Below are 20,678 nucleotides of genomic sequence, written 5' to 3'. Positions count from 1 at the left end.
ATTCTTCAGACATTGGCAACAGATGACAGTGGTAATATCTGTTGTGAATGGACTGTATGCATCGATGATAAAACTAAATAAATACACAGTAAATGATAAATTTAGTCACTCGGTCCAATAATTAAGCGCAGCTCTTAAATTCTACGATTTTCCTAAGCTTATCTTGGTAGGCTAAATTGCATAATTTGTATAGAACGTAGGCTACCAAAAGGCACATTCCTAAATGTCATGTGTGGCATTATTTATATTAAATGATATAACATAGGCCTAAACTAATAATTTTCCTTTTTTAACTAAAATGATCGCATTTGTGTTATTTTATTTAAGTATTCAATAGGCCTACTTTTGTATTTGTGTTCATAAATAGAGGCTGATGTTCTAAAAATGCCCATCTCAATAATCATGTGATTCTGTATTTATAAAGGTATCCAAAAATGTGTTTTATTTTTCGAATTAAAAATAGTTCTGAAACATTGATCTTATCTTGCGTCATTGTTTTGAATTTATCACACAATTTTAGTCATATCAAAGACTGATAGTGTTATCTTTGGTGGTGGCAAAGACACTATCTTTGGTGGTGGTCATATTTACTAAAGTGGGCCCTCTACAGCCTGTTTTTGTTTAGCAGTAATCTAATTTTCCGCGCGGCAAACTCAGCTCTCTTGTCCCGTAGCTAAATTGTTAATGAGTGGGCCTAGGCCTAGCAGGAATATCACTTTAATGCATCAAATTAGAGATTAATTTAAATAATTGAATCAGCCAAGATGATTCAAAATGAATACGTGGAAAGTGTTTCGGCATCATTGGTTCGAGAATATCTCAGTAGAAAGGTAAATACCACCAACCCGTCTGCTGGCAATCATCAAGCCTTTCACTGTGTCATGTTACCATGGCGCACTGACGCAAATGAGGTCTGCCATAATTTATAGCTAGCTTAGTACTAGACACGCTTTGCCTAGCCCTAGGCTTATCTATAAATATTGTGTTTATCTAGTTTGCTTATCTAGACTAAGAAATGACTTAGGCCTACCTATTTAATTTGACTTATTATGCCAAGTACAGGGAGACTACTAACTAGATAGAGGACTACCTTATAATAGGCCCTAGCCATTTATCATAAGTAATATTAATTTATTATTAAAATAAAATCATCATAATAAAAAAAAGTAATACTGTATTATATTTGTTTTTTTATCCAGAGCCTTAAAGCTACTCTTCAGTCAATGGACAAAGAATTACCTAGGAACGATTATAGTATAAGTAATCGTTCACAACTTGCTAAGGAAATCCATATCAATAATTTGATGAAGAAAAATAAAGTAAGTGATAAACCACAAATGTGAATATAAAGGGCGGATCCAGCATAATAGATTGGGGGGTGGGGGGGGGGGGGGGGGGGTGCGCTAAATATTTCATAAATGATAAAAATGATCTGTCGGATTGCAGAAAAATGAAAATAGTCACTAGTTTATTTAAAAATCAACATGGCTGTTAAGTTAGAGTTGAATTTTCAAAATACTTTTTATTATCATGAATATTTAAAAATTAAATAAATTTTCATAAATATTTAAATTAACCATATGAATATTCTTAATTCTCAGGAACAGGAGGAACCACTAAGGTCCATGATAGAAATTATAACTAAATATTTTCTGGAGAAACATAGCAGTAAGAACAGCACTGTTCCAACCCAGAGCTCTTCCGGTGCTTCACTATCTGGCGGTAATGCTAACAAGACATCTGCTCTGTACGATCAAAGTGAACTTGGTAAGGAATACAGTAGTTTTTGATTTTGAATAAAAATTGCATAATGATAGATGATTTGAAAAACTATGTGGGAAATAAATTATTATATAATAATATTACAGTAAATATAAATTAAAGATTCACCTGATTTTCTTTATACTGTATCTCCACATAATAATAGCACAATTAGTATCATGTACATTCTGTAATACAGTGTTCCATATGTACCACAGTGATGGCCTATTACAGGCATCATATGTGCCATATGTGACGTTGGATTACAGAATTTTCCTATGATACTGGACAATTTATACATACAGTACTGAGAATCTGCTAGTGGATTTTCACATTAATTTTTTTTTGACTTGACTGCATTTAGAAGTAAAAAATTAACCTTACACCATCTTTAAAAATGTATTAATTTTAAATTTCTACATTAATTTTCACATACAATAGTGAGATCTCATAGTCCAATCAGTTGTTGTCTAGTGAAATAAGTATTAGTATCTGTTTTTTATTAGAATTTTCTGATTATTTTACTGTACTTACAATACAAATTAATCAATATTGTAAATTTAAATAAACCTTTTTTTCTTATCAGCTTTTAGTGGGTTACCTCCAGAAGATGTGTCAGGCAGGAAAGCAGCCAAAGCCACTGTAATACACATGCCAGCTCAGAGGCCTGGCTCTAGGTTTGATAATGAAGATGACAACAAGCCTAGGCAATCTTTTCATCAAAATAGCTCAAGAACAGAAGCCCCTGCACAAGCTACAAGTAGGCCCTCAAGCTCAAGGCGACGAGGAATGTCTGGTCCTATTACTAGTAATCTAGATGTAAGTTTCGTAGCAACTAATTTTTTCTTTTTATGCATGACAAGGAATATTTGTCTAGACGTAACTGCACAACCAAATTATTTTACCTAGCCTATTTTTTAGACTTTTTTAACAAATAATTTCAACTCAGTAGCAACTGGAAAAAGCCCATGCATTTAAGTAAGGCCACAGCCCTATACTGGATTTAAACAAAAACAATTGTAATGATGATGACTGGAACAAATGCCTACACTGTCTAATTTTATATCAAAACATTAATTGTAGTCAATTTTCTTTCTTCCAACACATAACAAATTCTTTATTTATTACTGTATGAATACAATATTTACATGTAATATTTTTTTTTATCTTTGCAGGATAAAAGTCGAAAAAATAAAAAGAAAACTTCCGCAAACATATCTGGAAATGCTTCTTTGACCTTTGACAATGACATCACGTCTGAGTACAGTACTCATATAGTTGATGATTACCTCACAGATAAAAAGAGCAATAAAACAGACACTAAATCATCTACAGACTCCTTTCAAGACTTACTGATAGCCGCCAATTCGAGGAGCTCAAAACTAAAAGAAAAGAAAAAAAATGAGAAAGACTCCAAAAAAGACGAGAACCAAGACCTTAGAAAAAGCAGGGAACTGGATGGGGATTCTATGCCGGAAAGACCACAGAGTCGAAGGAGAAAATCCAGCACTAAAATGAGAGAGAAATCCACTACACTGGGAGATGTTGAGCTTGGAGATTTGGATGATCTGGATGATGGCATAACAGAGAAAGTTGGACCAAAGACAATGCCTTCTGGATTGCAAAGCAAAATTAATTTTAGCTCTAAGCCAATCACCTTGAATGAAGCAATGGTAAAGTATATAAAAAGTAAAATCAAATAAATTTGTATAAAACAGATAGGCGATATATGTGATGTGAGTGGATAAAAGAATTTTTTTGGGAAGGTGCTTTGAGGCTGGGTAGAAAGCGTTAAACTATGCTTTAGGTCACAGCTGAGTTGAGAATTTTGAAAGTGATTGTTGGTACATGTACATTATTGCATTAACAAAAACTTTGAAGTATTAAAAGTAGCAATATATTAAAATATTTTTTTTTTAAACTTTATAGGAACTAAAGAATTTAATATTTGGAACCTCGCAATCAGCATTCAATGATGAATGGTACAAGCAAGGTTTTGGCTTTTCAAATGCAGCACGGCTAGAGTATGGTATCGTCCAACACAAGGTAAGACACACACAGAATAGAGTATACAAATATAGAGTATCACGGTGCTGAGACGTCACGACGGTAGGTGGCGCTGCATGGTTGCTAGCCAACCAAAAAATGCGTTCAACCTGCCTGAATGATTCTCAGGTCACCAATGGTTTGGAATTGAAGTTGTCATTTTAAAACTTAATAATTTTCAATAAAAACAAACTAAAATTTCAAAAGATCACGAAATATTTGTTTTTAATAATCTATTTATTCTTCAACTACAGTTTAAGTTTATAAAAATCAAGCTAAGATACATAATTGAAGTACAGATCTATACAGTTTATCAACATAGTAGCGTTGAACGCATTTTCTGGTTGGCTAGCAACTATGCAGCGCACTCTATAATTGTGACGTCACATCGCGATACTCTATACTTTGCCTTCAATATAGTTTTTGGTTAAAACTATGGCCAGCTAGATGTGTCTCCAACATTCCAACATTCTGAAATAATTTTAAATGCACTTAATCATATGAAGCTCTTTCAACCAATCACGTGTCCATGTTAAGAAAACCAGTCCAGTACAAAGACTAAAATGTACCACCTTTAATATATTTATATATAATATAATGTTCTCCTAAATATGGACCACATTATGATGACCCGGATTCTGTTATTAAAAATGTTAATATTAAATTCTTTAAAATCTTTTTTAGGGTGGTCCTTGTGGTATATTAGCATCTGTCCAGGCCTGCATGTTGCAACAGTTGCTGTTTGGAGAAAGAAAGCATGCCAGCTCAGCAAGCCTTCAGCCACTCCCTACTGAACGATCTCAATGTCTTGCTGGTGGCCTAGCGGATATATTCTGGCGGGCAGGTAGCAGAAAAAGTGCAACTGTATGCTTGTGGGTCCTCATGGAATTTATTATGTTTATTTTCTACCTTCCCATCATTCCAGTATCTACCTTTGATATGCAACTTAAACATATTGCCTTCTATCTATATTGGCACACCTGCCTGAATATGTAAATTACCATAATGTATTTATACAATTTAACAATTTTACAAAGTGAAATATCAATGTTTCTTAATACCTAAGTTATTTATTGTTTACCGACTTTTTTCACCAGGTCATCTGGTCGAACAGTTTTCACTTGTGGTGGAAGATATAAAGCAGATAACCTTACTGAAACGGTAAGTCTACCAAGACAGTGCGGGGTAGGATGGGAATTAAGGTAGGAGGGTCAAAGGTTGCATGATACTGTAAATATATAGAATTTGTGGATATTATCTGGCTTGGCTAATAAAAACCCAGATACATACTTCAATGCATTGTAATTTGTTTCTAATTTTAGACCTTTTCGATTTCAGTTGAATTTGAACACATTTTCGACATATGAAGATTTATCAAACTTTTTGAAAGCAAACATCGGTGCATTTGAGGGGCAAAACAGCCCAGGAGTAATTCTCAGCTTATATTCAGTCATATTCTCAAGAACTGTTGATAAGTATGTATAATAATACAAGAAATTAATTAATAATGGTGGGGTGCAGACCTCCCAAGTCTCCAGAAAATTGCAGGAGGTTCCCAATATTTTGAGTTGTCGTACCGTCGCCCACTAAAAAATCAATTTGTTTACTATAAATATATGAATTGGGACCTCTTGGGGGTGTTACCAGAACATTTATCTCTGCAATGTGTGAGAAAGAAAATAAAAACTTGTGCTTTCAGAATTATTGTAGACATGGATGAACCAACAAATAAGCTTATGGGAGCTCATGGCTATTGTACCCAGGTAATTTTAAACATCAATGATTTTATACTGATAGAAAAACAAGATTTTTTCCAACATGGGTTGAGTGTGTACTGTACACTGTTTTTTTTTTCTGTGCATTTACATTTAACATTACCTAAAAACCCCTAACCATAAATGTCCAGCTTGGGAAGAATAATTTTAGGCCTTATTAAGCTAAAATGGGAAAAAACATCTGCTTTTCAAAATAATTTGAACCCAGGCATCAAGTACTTGTAGGCAACACGTTACAACCCTCTAAAATTGACCTCATCTTTCAATGAGTACATTAAAACTAGTGAAAGATGTCCGGGTAGGCTTTTATGTTGGAATTCGAAAGGCAATACTTTTCATATTTTTGTATTTGTTTCCTTCCCTAGACTATAAGAGAAAATACCAAATTTCAAAGAATTTCAATATTTAAGGCTGCTCTAACAAAACACTTTATTTCATATTATGTATAGTTTTATTTTTGTTACAATTATTTCATTTTCTTGTATATGAGGTTGTATTTAAACTGTTTGTATTTATAGAGTGGAGAATCTATTTGGGATTTAGTCTATTCTCCTGGTTATTTTTCCATTGGTGACCGAATAAATATTATTATCAACAGGAAATGGTGAACTTGTATTTAACCGGTGAAGCCGTCTCAAATGTGTTCAATGATATAATGGAACTAGATTCTGGTGGCACAGACAGTATGCTACTCAAGGGGTTAAGCAGGCGTAGTGATATTGGACTTGTTTCTCTATTTGAGCATTACAAATCCTGTGAGGTGAGGATAATCTTTTTATCAGCCAATGAGAGAGGGAGCCTTCACTTATTTTTACGATACTACATTTACATTTTGTTAACTGATCATATTTCTATGGTAAAGTGAATTACATAATATACAATTAAAGCCATATTTTTTTGCCAGAGAGACAGTGTAAACAGCATTTAAACATTAACATTATAAATCTAGGTTGGAAGATACTACAAGACACCTAAATACCCTATCTGGGTGGTGTGCAGTGAGAGCCACTTCAGTGTACTCTTCTGCCTGAAGAAGGAGCTCATTAGTGACTGGAGGGTTGAAAGACGTTTTGACCTTTACTACTACGATGGCCTAGCTAGGCAAGATGAAGAGATTAGGCTTACAGTTGGTAAGTACTGTAACAGAAATGGAATAAAAAAAGAAATTTAAATTCATAAGGCAATACAGTAGATGTGAACATATTTTTTCTTAACAATCGACCATAATCGACCATGCAAATGATTACTCAAGATAGATTACATTCCATATAACACAGCAAAAACAAAGTTTTATTATAACTCCCTTCCTAGCTTAAAACTTAGCCGTATTGAACCCCAAATTTAAAAAAGGAATAAAAACTATTGGAAGAAACAAGTTATTCATACGTATTATTGGAGACAACTTTAGTGTTGAAACTATTATGTACTTTTATATTATCTTTCAGACACAACACAAGTAAATCCAGAATTACCAAGCGAAGATGATCTTATACCACCATTGGAACTATGTATAAGGACTAAGTAAGTACAGTCCTTCTAAACACCACACGTCGCACAATGATATACATAATAGTACCATAGATGCCTAGCTTAGGGCGTTAATGAACTTTAGTATTCTAGAAGGTATTTAGAGGTTTAGGCTTAATTATATTTAGGAGTACTCTACTAACATAGTGTCAAAGGTGAGGAAAGAAAAGGTAAGCAGAATGAATGTGAAATGTAGGGGAACCAAACATTGAAGTTGGCCCAAGAATGTGATTTTAGCTGTTTAATAATCTTACTATTACTATTAATACCTAGTTTTTGTTTTGTTCTCCACAGGTGGCCTGGTGCTGTGGTAAATTGGAATGGGTCTGAACCAATCTTATAATGGTTTCTAATATTTTGGGGAGGAAAGGGGTAGTGTCTTGTGTAATAGCTTACAGTACAAGTAAAAATGTGTAGTAAAATAATACCGAGAATTACTTGACATATTCTCAATGTACTTAGTATAATGTACAAATTACGTCAGAGTAGGGCAAAACATCTTACCAATTAAAATAATATAGTTACCATAGCACAGTTGATACTGTATGCTAATATTTTATAATATAATTATTTATTTGAAAGTGGACAGCGCTTCTGGAAGTTTTAAAAATTGAAAATAAATATATGTACCAAAGAATGTATTAAATGAATCCTTTTTTCTTTTTTTGTAACAATAATTTATAAAAAAATGTGAATAGTTATGAATACATGCGGCAAAAGTCATTAATATTATTTTACAAAAGAAATTTATCGGTACATTACGCCGATTTTTTCAGCTAAAAGTGTCATTAAATAGGAAGCTTTCACAAGCACGTAAATGGATGATGTCAACATTCTACTAATTTGCATAACAGCATTGTTCAGCGAACAATTGCGTTAAAATACTTGTTTGTTTTGATTTCGCTTCAACAACGCATTTGACGTGCATGCAACATACAGTACGTTGCTAGCATTAAAACAGATCACGGAAAGCTTTTGGAGCCTAGGTACTTGTAGGCCTAGCTAGGCATTTTTAAACTTGCATTTTGGTTTTATGGTTTGGCATAATTAAAAACAACTTTGCACATCTGCAAAACAAACTTAACTTCACAAAACAATTTAGAAACAACTATTTTATTATCAGAAGAATGAGGTAAGTAGCAAACTATGCTTATTTATGTATTTATGTAAATAAAAACAAAAATCAAAACAAATATTTAAATATTTGAGCGTTATACCAGTATTCACCTTCAAAGGTCAGTAAATAATACAATACAGTATAAAAGATTGTAAGTTTTAAATTAATCTTTGGTAATTATAAACCAGTATAAATACAAACAATAAACAGTTAAATTGAAATTAAAAACTCGGATATCATATGTCGTGTTTTAAAAATGTTTAAATATATATAATATCTATTCTATGATAATAGTACCTACTAAACATTTATTTTAAATCTAGTAATTTTGGTTTCCTAAAAGGATAAGGCTATCAGCACAGTCAACAATCAAATAATGTAGTGTTTTCACAGTTGACCGTGCTGCTGATTAATATTTTTGGTGCAGCACCGTCACCATCAGGTAACTTTTTCATGGTTGACCAATATTTGGTGTAGCGGCTATCTGCATTGTCAGCCATGGGTCTAATGCGTTGTTGGCTATCTGCATTGCCAGCCATGGGTCTAATGCCTTGTTGGCTATCTGCATTGTCAGCCATGGGTCTAATGCCTTGTTGGCTATCTGCATTGTCAGCCATGGGTCTAATGCGTTGTTGGCTATCTGCATTGTCAGCCATGGGTCTAATGCCTTGTTGGCTATCTGCATTGCCAGCCATGGGTCTAATGCCTTGTTGGCTATCTGCATTGTCAGCCATGGGTCTAATGCCTTGTTGGCTATCTGCATTGTCAGCCATGGGTCTAATGCCTTGTTGGCTATCTGCATTGTCAGCCATGGGTCTAATGCCTTGTTGGCTATCTGCATTGCCAGCCATGGGTCTAATGCCTTGTTGGCTATCTGCATTGTCAGCCATGGGTCTAATGCCTTGTTGGCTATCTGCATTGTCAGCCATGGGTCTAATGCGTTGTTGGCTATCTGCATTGCCAGCCATGGGTCTAATGCCTTGTTGGCTATCTGCATTGTCAGCCATGGGTGTAATGCGTTGTTGGCTATCTGCATTGTCAGCCATGGGTCTAATGCCTTGTTAGAAAATAATTACATGCAGAGTTGACCGTGTGATTGGCATTGTTGACCAACAGCCACTTCTTTTAATAATTCCATTAAGATGTCCTCAAACATAAATTATTAAAACTTTTTTGAAACATCTCAAATGTTGCTTTGATTTTCTGGAAAATAGTGTAGTGTGTACCGTACTAGTATTCAAAAGTCATACTAGGTTGCCATACTAGGTTCCCCTCCCAAGAGAACTAAATATCTATTTGCCTGTTTACAATTACATACAAAGGTGGGATAAATAGCATACGTTCCCTTTAAGAAAGGAGTTTTAACAAGAACTATAAAACTAAAAGGCAAGCATTTTTAACTAACCTACAGCGGCACTATATATTAAACTTACAGTGTACCATGGTATAGAGTATACTGTACCGTATTTATTCAAACAAACGCCCCTCTGAAATAAACATCTCCCATGGAACATCATTTGGAATAAACGGGGGTGTTTTTTCCTCAAATAAAAGGCCTGCAACACAATACTGTATAAAGGCCCATTTACACTAGGACGATAACGATCGATGATAAATATTAAAACATGCATTTTTTTTACATAAAACAAATAAAATTAGAAAGGTTTTCGTTCTAGAACTATAATATGATAATCATTTATGCTGTCTTTGATTATTGCTCCTACTAATCATGACGTCCTTTGATTAGACGTGTGAAAATATCATTTAATCAAAGGAAGCATAGATGGCTATTTTATAGTTCTAGAATGAAAAGTTTTTATATTTCTTTTGTTTTATGTATGAAAAATGCATATTTGTCTACTTATCGTCGACCATTATCGTCCTAGTGTAAATGGGCCTTAACAACACATTCCCATTTGTATTGATGAGTCTATGATTCCATTTTTGTACTTTATTTTCTCACTTCTTGATAATTCTGTTTATTTGAGTATGTAGCTTACCATTATACACCCTCAAATAAACAACCTCCCTTTACATAATAATAAACACCTCCCTAAAAACATTTTTGAATAATAAACGCCCAGGACGTTTAATTGAATAAATACGGTATGTTATTTTTTACTTTAATGTATACACTTCATTATTTTTTCATTCCAATGAATGGGATAAGGACCGGTACCTTTTTAATATATATCAAATAATCTGGGTCCTCTCCCCATTTAGTCATTCCTTGTCGTTCCAAAATAGGGATCCCGGAAATTTTGGAAATCAAAAGCCAAACAAAGATGGGGGACAGCACGCTGAAGTAATCCCAGTCCGTCATGACAGAGGACGCTGAAAGCCAGAGACCGATCCACAAAACAATTTCACCAAAATAGTTAGGATGGCGTGAAATACTCCACAAGCCAGTGTTGATAAATTTCCCCTAAAAAATATAATGAACACATTCCACATTAGGCCTACAATACTACTGTCAACAATAGATAGGGAGTTTTCTGCAGAACATGAACATGTTATATCCATAGTTGTATGTACAAAATGGGCCATCAAACCAGTACCCCTCTCACTGAAAAAGGATACACTATAACAACATAGTTTAGTATTTTTTTCTGTTGCAATGCAACTAAAGCCGGATTTCCATTAAATCGCTACACAACAGAGCGTAGCGATTCTATGGAAACGCTAGAATTTATCGGGGATCTAGTACGCGAGCGCTAAATATTCTTTGGTACGCGTATACAATTCATCGCCGACATCATCGGCAACATTGAACATGGTTAAACTTTGCCGATGTGATTGCGATGAATCGGGGAGCCTTCCCGATTGCGTCGGCGACATCTGCGCGTGTAGCGATTTTAATGATAACGACGGTGTAGCGATATTAATGATAGCTACGGTGTAGCGATATTAATGATAGCGACGGTGTAGCAATATTAATGATAGCGACGGTGTAGCGATATTAATGATAGAGACGGTGTAGCGATATTAATGATAGCAACGGTGTAGCGATATTAATGATAGCGACGGTGTAGCGATATTAATGATAGCGACGGTGTAGCGATATTAATGATAGCGACGGTGTAGCGATATTAATGATAGCGACGGTGTAGCGATATTAATGATAGCGACGGTGTAGCGATATTAATGATAGCGACGGTGTAGCGATATTAATGATAGCGACGGTGTAGCGATATTAATGATAGCGACGGTGTAGCGATTTTATGAAAACCAGGCTTTAAAGTATTAAATGAAGTACAGTAGAAAACTTATTAAAATTCATACAACAAAATTACAATAATTCGCTTTTAATATTAACTTGCAACCTCTGTTTCAAACGACAACAGTCCTATTGTACAAACTGAGTAGACCTACTTTATTTATTTCACACCCACAAATGCAACTGCAGAGTTTCATAGTGCATTGTGCCAAGTATTCCGCTTACTTTCTGTGCGATTTTATTTTTGATTTAGTTACACAAATGTTTAAATTATTATTACAATCTTACCACATTTCAAACTTTTGATAGAGTTTCTTAAAATCAGTTTATTTATTGTGACAAATGTATTACAATCCATTATCATGCTATCAAAGAATACTATTATTTGCGAACTACTGTATACTATTCATTTGGCATATCTAAGAAAATCTAAACAGAAAATCTGAAAGCTTGTTTGTTGAGTACTATAATACCCTTTTCACATCTGCAAAATGAAACAACTTGTAACAACTTATAACCAGGTTTGCATAGTGTGAATACAATTTTCACAGGGGACCCCTGTGAATCTCGGAAGAAAAACACTAACAAGAGGCCTGTGTTTTTTTTTCCGAGATGTTCCAAGTTCTTACTGCGCACACGTGTATTGCCCTGGTATTAACAGACCAATCATAGTAATCAATTAGTGCGCAACTATTCTTTCCTCCCGAGATTTCTCAAGGTTCGCGTATGCGCATGTGAAAACATGTAATAAGTCGGAAGATCAAACCTGGTTACAACTTGTTACAGGTTGTAACAATTTATGCAGATGTGAAAAGGTATAACTTCACATTTGAAATACTCAAAGGAAAAACATGTCTCAATGTTGAAGAGACCCCAATAGAACTAAATATTCCCCAAACAATAAAATAACTTACGGCATTATCCGGGTTTTTCTTAAAAATTGTCTTCTGGATGTCTGAGATAGTCTCCATGAGGAATCCAATCAGCCATATTGACCAACCTATGTAGTCTCTAACCCCCAGACTCTTGTCTTTTGTCTCAGCATTTAGCATCAGTGTTGGAACCAAAGTGGCAAAAATCCAAACGGCTAAAAAATAATTTGTAATCATTTTAAACCTTTGAAACATTTAAATGTTTATCTTTTGAAGATGTTTTGTTTGTTTATTGTTTATTTTACAGAAATAAACTTTTAGAATATATGGTCACTAGTTTAAATATAAGTTTAAATATATGTTTAAATATATGTTTAAATATATGTTTTACACTAGTTTAAATATATAGTCACTAGTTTTTAAAAAAAGAAGAAAAAATTATACTACAGTATTTGTATTTGTTGTGAAAACAAGATTTGCAATGGTATGAAATTAAAATGTTCTCCATTTTGAAAAAAATGTTTACTGGAATTTGAATGACACTATTTGAACATTCTGAATTACATAACGTTCCTCACTATTTACTATTAACATAGAGATATTATAGTGACCTATAATATCTTTATGCTATTAATCATGTCAGTTTTGCCATAGAGATATTATAGTTCACTATAATATCTCTATGGTTTTGCTGATGCGGTGTAGAGTGTCTTATTTCCATAAATTTTAATAGACAGTTCTACTAAATTACCTTGCATAGTCCAATAAATAAAGTAAACTTTAGGGTCCTTCTTAGCATCGTCAAACCTTCGGTCTGGAGCGGATATAACTCTTGAGAACAGGAATATCCCAAGCCTAAATGTTCCATAACAAAAATAGTGAATTAAATACAAAGAAAACAAATTTAGTATCGACTAACATTTACTGGAACTTTAAACTTTACATTAGGTGCAGATCTAGAATGCTGAACAGAGGGAGCATGGGAGGAGAGATTAACAGGGGATGGTTGTTTCCCCTTTTAGAAAAACTTGAAATAGACTTCCTCAATGCTTATGTTACATACTACATTTAAATGAAGAGAAAAGAATAGATGGAAGGAAAAAAGAATGGATGGATAAAGGGATGAATGGAGAATAGGGGTAGAGATTACATGTGTTTTAAAAGCAAGGAATAGAGAAAAATGAAGGAGAAAGAATAGAAACAGAAACCAGAGATTAAGAACAGAAGTTGGAAACTATGGAAAGAATGAAAATGAGCAAATAAAAAAAGTTTTGGAAATATTGGATGGACTTGAAATAGGAAAAGACGGCAGACAAAAATAGGAGATAATTAGCATAAGGAAACGATAAAAATAAATTTGTGGGTGGTCTGAGGGTAGCGATCATGTCTAGCAGTATATATATAGTAGATATTTTTCCAACTTTTCTTTCCACAATTATAATTCCACAAAAGGTATGATCTGTAATAATTTATATTTAAATTTGCCTTGACTGCTTCAACCACCAATCACTTATCATATAGTGTAAAGTTGTGGTTGCTATGATTATACAAGAGACTTGATTTACCTAAGGCCCCATACAACAACCAGTCCTGTCTGGACACATTGTCTTACATAATATTCACCATTCAATACCAAACTCAATACAGCCAGTAGTATGAACGTACCACTTCCTAAAAAGCAATCATAGGTATAAATTAGTGGGCTGTTTTGAATTTTAAACCAAGATACAACTATTTCTGTAGTCTGCAGGAAAAACGTTCTTCAATCTTCCACTTCAAATGATAGAGCTTTTCACCGTCTGTGGAATGAAGGCAACAAACAATCAAAGAAACCAAAGACCAAACTGAAACACACATCAATTTACCAGTACCTGACACACACAGGCCTAGCTAGCTAGGTAGGAGTAATGTTTAGTACCATTTAGCAGCTACCCAGCCTAGACTATTTGAGACTGAGTACTACTACTACTAGCCTCTAGTAGGCCTATAGCCCTAGTATTATTTTATATCTTTATATTACTGTTTATTTATTGAATATAGGCCTACACCTTCCTTGAATTGACTGACGATATATAAACAGATTGGCTTAATCAATTTATCATTACAATCAATATACTGTTGCAAATTGATTAATTCAAAATCATACCTGTTAAGTCGTAAAATTTTTCTGTTTTTAAAAGTGCAGAAATGGCGAATACAACCCACTGGATAGCGAAATCTATCCCAACACTCCAGGCCAAAATATTGCCATCCAATGTACCCTTTCCAGGCGTAGAATTACTACTCGTAACATCGTTTTCAACATCAAATAATGTTTCCATATTTATCGTGAATACAAGGAACAACAGAAACACCTAAAGACAGAAACTGAACGACAAAATACTTGAGAATTCCACACATACACGACGTACATACATGTGATAATATTTTTAGTTACATAAGATTGATCAGCAGCTTACATAACAACAACATTACAGATGACACGACCGGAAGTAAATTACGGATCAGTTGATATCATCCATCAGCAGGTACTAGTTCACAGTTGAAAAGGTCATACTGTATTTATAGATTTATTACGTAATATAGCGCATTCTCAGCAAACTCAGCTTTTCTCAAAGTTTTTCTTCAAATCAATGTAAACAAGTACTTGTTTAAAATCCCAACATTTTTTTTAAACATCTCGGTCATTTTTAGGTTGTTTTCCAATCTTATAGCGGCGAATCTTATTTTTATTTAGGAGGCATTTTCTTTTGTCATTAAAAAAAATGTAATTATACTACATTGTAAACGTCATAGGAAATCAAAAGTAAAAGAAATGGTAGGCCTATAATTAAAATACCAAAAACACTAATTTAAAATAGATACTCCAAAGAAACACAAATCCATGTTATACGAATCAACATTATAAAGGGGTTCAGTTTATTCATTCAACAGAAGTATAAAAACAATAGTATATAATATAATATAAAAGGGTTTACAACCAATTTTTATTTAAAATTCACTGATTTTTATTTGTAAAAAATGTTATATATCAAATTGCATTGGTTGAATTGAATGTTATAAAATGATACTGCACAGTATCTAAACACTTCTGAGCATTGGGTTGAACTATGGATAACCACAAGGCAGGATTGTAAAAACTTGGGGTGGATGAATTAATCAAATTTATGAAATTGTACTTTTTACAATAACAATATAAATATGATATTTTCCTCCAATGAAAAATAAAACTTTATTCACTTTGACCACAAATTTGGATCTAAACAAAAATCTATTTACCTGAAAATACTGTAATTTAAAGCAAAAAAAATAGTCTAATTGGCTGCCAGCCAATGGGTTGAGTTTAGCAGTTTATTTTGTAATTTTTTAAGTAAAAACATTACTTTTTCAGTTTTTTTTTTAAAGAAAGTGATTAACTTATTAAAACTACAACATGGTCAAACTTCAAAGTCTGATTTATTAATCTTCATTTTTCATCTTTTGGGGGACAATACATCTTTAAGGTTTCCCTAAAAACTCTCCAATGTCTCAGTAAGATTGGCAAATCTTTGACCAATAAGAAGATTATAAAATAAGTTAGATTTTATATATTGTTAATTAGTACATTTCTCAAAAATAAATTATTTCAATAAACTTTTTTCATCATTATCCTTGGGATTGTTTCTTAATTTGGTCGTCATTGTTATTTTTTAAAGAAAGGAAATAAAACAGGAACGTTCTTCAAATACTCCAGATATCTAGGATCACTTCCGTATCTCTTCATTCCCTGTCGCTCAAGAATCGGAATTCCGGAGACTCTCGTCAGCAAGAACCACACAAAGAACGGAGAAATGACGCTAACGTGTTGCCAACCACTCATGACGGATGAAGCAGACAAGTACATCCCACTCCAAAGTAAAATTTCTCCCAAATAATTTGGATGTCGAGATACACTCCACAAACCAGAGTCTATAAATTTTCCCTGAAACAAAAACAATTATACATAAAACAAATGCAATGTATCTCTGAATATATCTTGAATTTTTCATTTCAATGAATGTGGAAACCTATTGTAATGAAACTGCTCAACTGATTTTGTGTTATACACTACTTTATTCTTTGAGACTATATCATTTACTTCAATATTTATATAATGCATACTTGCATGCAACTAATCGTACCTAATTGTATATTTTTATAGCAACCAATCAAAATTGTGGATTTGTATACATCTTTCTAATGTATTTATAGCAACCAATCAAAATTGTGTATTTGTATCTATCTACCTAATATGTATTTATAGCAACCAATCAAAATTGTGTATTTTTATCCATCCATCTACCTAATGTATTTATAGAAACCAATAAAATTGTTATGGGTTTTTAATTAACCAATCAACTCACTGCATTATCAGGATCTGCCCTGAACACAGATTTTTGACGATCAGCTAATGTTTCTATTAAAAATCCTGCACCCCACAAGCCCCATCCAATATAATCTCTAATTCCAATAACTTTATCTTTCTTCTCCAAATTTAGAATGAGTGTTGGCAACAAAGTTGCTAAAATCCATAAAGCTGAAAGTAGAAAAAAGACCTTTAGAAATCAAAAGGCGGAAAGTTCTCATGGCGCTCTCCCAAGTCAAAGAAAAGTGAGAAAAAGGATTAAAACAAGTTGAACAGATGTTTTTTGAGCTGTGATTTAAATGCTGCCAGAGTTTCTGCGGATTGATCGAATATATTGTGGTACTGTAGGCCATTCCAGATGTTGGGAGCAACGGTAGAAAAAGCAGTTGAACCCCATTGGTTTTGTGGTCGTTGTTCTGAGCTGGTGACATGGAGGCAAACCCAGGGCAAAGATCAATTGGAAGGCTAACATTCGTGGATCTTGTGCAAAAAGATACACTTCACTGTTAGAGGCATATATGCAGGACGGAAAAGAATAGAAGTCCATCAGAAGATGCTAGATAAAAAGATAGATAGATATCATGACATCATCTTATTTGCATACTTTTTAACTTGCTAACTATCAGCATTTCTTTGTCAATTTAAAATATAAAGCTATCAAATGTAATTATCAAACTTTATGTGACAAAAATATGTGATGTGCTCATACATAGACATGATGATGTGACATTGTCATATCACTACCATATTTCAGCATATCACTACCATATTTGGCCACATCACACTTTTTTTTTATCAAACTATGATAGTGTAGACAGAGCTTTACAAGGTAAATTTGAAATGTTACTACCTTGCACAGTCCAATACATGAAGAATACTTTAGGGTTTCCTCTGACTTTGTTGAACCGACTGTCCCCACCAGCAGCCATTACCCTCGAGAACAAGTGGCCTCCGAGTCTGTTTAAGAAATGAATGATCAAAAGAAATACATTTTCAATAGTACTAACGACTTTGTTCCTTCACCATAAACAAAATTATTTTCAAATTATGAATGGAGTTGGGTAGCCGAGTGGTTAGGACACTTGACTGTCATACAGAGAGACCCGGGTTTGATACTACATCAGTTTTGTGTTTTTTTCATTGTATGAATCCTGTTATGGCTCACTTTGCTCATTGTTGGATGATGTTGATATAAAATATTGTCATGGTTACCTGAGACCCCAGGTGACAACCATACCAGTTTGAACTTTCTGTCTGAGGTGATAATGGCCGCCCCATCTCAAACTCTGCACTGCCAGTAAAGCGAATGTACCACTACCTGAAAACATACATGTTGATATATGAATGCATGAATTGAAGGGAAATTGAATGTGATTTTATTTCCATTAAAAAATGTTGACAGTCCTCCCTAAAAAAACCAGGCAATAATACCATTATAAATGTCAACTGATTTAAAGTAATACAGTAACAATATCATTAAAGTTTCACAACTGTAAAGAAAGTGAAAAATCATATAGCAATATATTATATAATGATATTTGGAAAAGAATACAATTTTTCATTAAGTTTATTCTTTCCTCATTGTCCTTGTTGTTAACTGTTTTTGTAAATCACACGTTGCCCTGGGATTGTTGTGCTGTTGTTTTATACCAAATAAATAAAAAATAAAATGGAAAAAAGGGAAACAAAATATGCATGCGCAAAACACTCTAAAACAAAGATATTATATAACTGTTAAACTTAAACACAAAACAAAAATGTTGCCTGCCTGCCTACCTACTAAGTCATAAAATTTTTCTGTCTTCAAGGTAGCAGCAACTGCAAACATTGTCCACTGTATACCTAGGTCAAGTGCGGCACATCTGACAAGGTTGGCTGTAGGCCTACTCATTGAACTTCCCATCTTGTTTCTATTTAATAATATCGTTATCTATCTATCTTCTATCACAAGACCTATAACACAAAAGGAAAAGAAAATGACATTAAGGTAACAAAAATTACATGCACACCGCATGCTATTGGCCCCGTATTAGGCCCTAGGGCTATTGTATTAGAAGTGACATGATAATTTCTATGCCCTATCTTAATACTGTTTTGACTATGTTATGGGTAAACGAAAGACTGCCTGTCCCCAATTTAAAATATTGATTAGTATAGGCCTACTTTTTATTAAGCGAAAAACTGCACAACCAAGTCCAAACAGAGCAGCCGCTACTAAGCCTCTAGTTAGGCTAGTCCTAACTAGCTAGTGGAAAATACTGCAATACTTAACATTATATGTAATCTAGGCTAGCTATTACTAATTACTAGGCCTATTTAGTATTAGATAGGCTGTCCAAGTAGCCTTTTATAGCCTAGCCTAGGCCTAGCAGCTATTATTATAGGCCTATCTACCAAGCCAGGAAGTGGGGCCGGCTAGGCCTAGCCCACTTACCTTTTCTTAACTTGCTGTAACAATGTTGGGTCGGTTATTACAGGGAGTTTTCCCTCAGTGCAGTGTCTATTTATTATATAAAATGAATCTCCTATAAAATGCCAATAAATAAACAGATATAGGATAGGCCTAGCTGCTAGGCGGCCTTAAAGTTATATAAAAAGAAATATCCAGGTACGTCGGTAGCAGAATAGAGGGCGCTCTGGTTCTTTATTCCTTTTAAATTTATTTATTTAATTTGTCGATAAAATCTACTACAACAACGAGATGTGATTGGATACAAGTTTTATCTCAGCAAGTAAATTATGCTTACATCAGTATTCCACAGAGATATTGTGTAGGATATTCGAATCCAGTTCGCTTTTGGATGTTCCATCCTGTTTGTTTTTGTTTTTACACCCAGGCAAAAGATTGGATAAAATAAGATGCATACAAATAAGGCCATACTAGTAAGTAGTCATGTAGTAGTAATTCATTTGAGAAATCATTATATTAGCTGGCTTCTTTGAGCAAATTGTAATATTTTTCCTCTATGATGAGATTCATCACTATTTTCTTTCATTTACAACACTTCATTTATTATGGTTGCAGTATATACTTTTAAAATTAAATAAGAAATATATTTCATTGAAACATTATGTTTTGGTTTATTTTTGTACTTTCTTAGTTTTTTTCTTACTTATCTCCTCATATCATGTTACAATTTATTAGAGTTTAAGTTTTATATATTCATTGAGCACAATGAATGTACCCGATGCAAAATGGCCTTTTACAGTAAAATAACAACTGTTGGTTGACTGCTTCAAGCTGTTCTGCCTTCCCGGTGTACCCAAGTGAAAGTTTAAACTTGAAAGCACTCTAAAATACCTGTGTAAAAATATATGTTAATGTTTTAAAGGTGTATCCAGATTTATGAAAGGGGGATGAAAATATAGATTGTTGGAAATGGCACTCTTACTTTATTTTAAATGTATTAATTGATATTTTAGATATAAAAACTGAGGTAGGCCTACTAGCCTATTATAAAAAGATGACATTTTCCCCTATATTTTGAGCAGAGGCGGATCCAATCTTTTGATAAAGAGGTGGGAGGGGGGGGGGGCACAATCATCAACAATCACCAAGTCCATGAGACACAGCTACCCCCCCCCCCCCATTTAAGTGGTTATTTAATAAAGGTCTATTTTCTGTTTATAAACTACAGTATAAAATGCATAAAATAGATAAAAGATTATCTACTAAAAAATTACCAAATATCTTTAATTATAATTACTTTATTAAAATGTTGCTAAAAATTGATAATAAAAGCACGCCACATATCGGCCGACGTATGTCTATTTTTTAACTTCCGGGACGACATTTCTCGGAGCTCAATAATGGCGTCTTCAAATTTTGTATTAGGTACAGTACAGTAGTTGTATTATTATTATTGACATTTCATAGAATAGTGTATGCATGACACCTACCAATGAAAGGATATGGATCCCCTTTTCAAAGTTGTCAATTCACTGAAAACCACCCAGGAGATTATTACTACTTTACGTC

The 20,678-nt window shown here is 33.7% G+C and overlaps 3 protein-coding genes across 3 annotated transcripts; 1 reads left to right on the top strand and 2 right to left on the bottom strand.

Moving 5' to 3' along the window:
• The first annotated feature begins 675 nt into the window (after positions 1-675).
• On the top strand, positions 676-7,739 carry LOC140046362 (probable ubiquitin carboxyl-terminal hydrolase MINDY-4). The gene is made up of 14 exons (XM_072090985.1): positions 676-830; positions 1,200-1,319; positions 1,602-1,767; positions 2,348-2,580; positions 2,937-3,434; positions 3,691-3,807; positions 4,492-4,679; positions 4,905-4,968; positions 5,146-5,282; positions 5,507-5,570; positions 6,181-6,342; positions 6,532-6,712; positions 7,028-7,103; positions 7,404-7,739. The coding sequence occupies exons 1-14, from the start codon at positions 765-767 to the stop codon at positions 7,450-7,452; spliced, it is 2,121 nt and encodes a 706-aa protein (XP_071947086.1). The 5' UTR covers positions 676-764; the 3' UTR covers positions 7,453-7,739.
• Positions 7,740-10,366: 2,627 nt separating this feature from the next.
• Positions 10,367-14,754, bottom strand: LOC140055851 (uncharacterized). Its single transcript, XM_072101189.1, has 5 exons — positions 14,462-14,754; positions 13,881-13,986; positions 13,067-13,170; positions 12,358-12,530; positions 10,367-10,651 (listed from the first exon to the last, which is right to left on the bottom strand). The coding sequence occupies exons 1-5, from the start codon at positions 14,634-14,636 to the stop codon at positions 10,367-10,369; spliced, it is 843 nt and encodes a 280-aa protein (XP_071957290.1). The 5' UTR covers positions 14,637-14,754.
• A 459-nt stretch (positions 14,755-15,213) lies between these two features.
• On the bottom strand, positions 15,214-19,306 carry LOC140046352 (uncharacterized). The gene is made up of 6 exons (XM_072090976.1): positions 19,134-19,306; positions 18,476-18,652; positions 17,912-18,017; positions 17,550-17,656; positions 16,698-16,870; positions 15,214-16,276 (listed from the first exon to the last, which is right to left on the bottom strand). The coding sequence occupies exons 2-6, from the start codon at positions 18,600-18,602 to the stop codon at positions 15,998-16,000; spliced, it is 792 nt and encodes a 263-aa protein (XP_071947077.1). The 5' UTR covers positions 18,603-18,652; positions 19,134-19,306; the 3' UTR covers positions 15,214-15,997.
• Between the last annotated feature and the right edge of the window lie 1,372 nt (positions 19,307-20,678).

This window comes from Antedon mediterranea, chromosome 1, assembly GCF_964355755.1.
Source record: "Antedon mediterranea chromosome 1, ecAntMedi1.1, whole genome shotgun sequence".
In the NCBI taxonomy this organism is placed as follows: Eukaryota; Metazoa; Echinodermata; class Crinoidea; order Comatulida; family Antedonidae; genus Antedon; species Antedon mediterranea.
The sequence above is the reverse complement of the archived record's forward strand: the minus strand, read 5'-3'. Positions and strand labels throughout refer to the sequence as shown.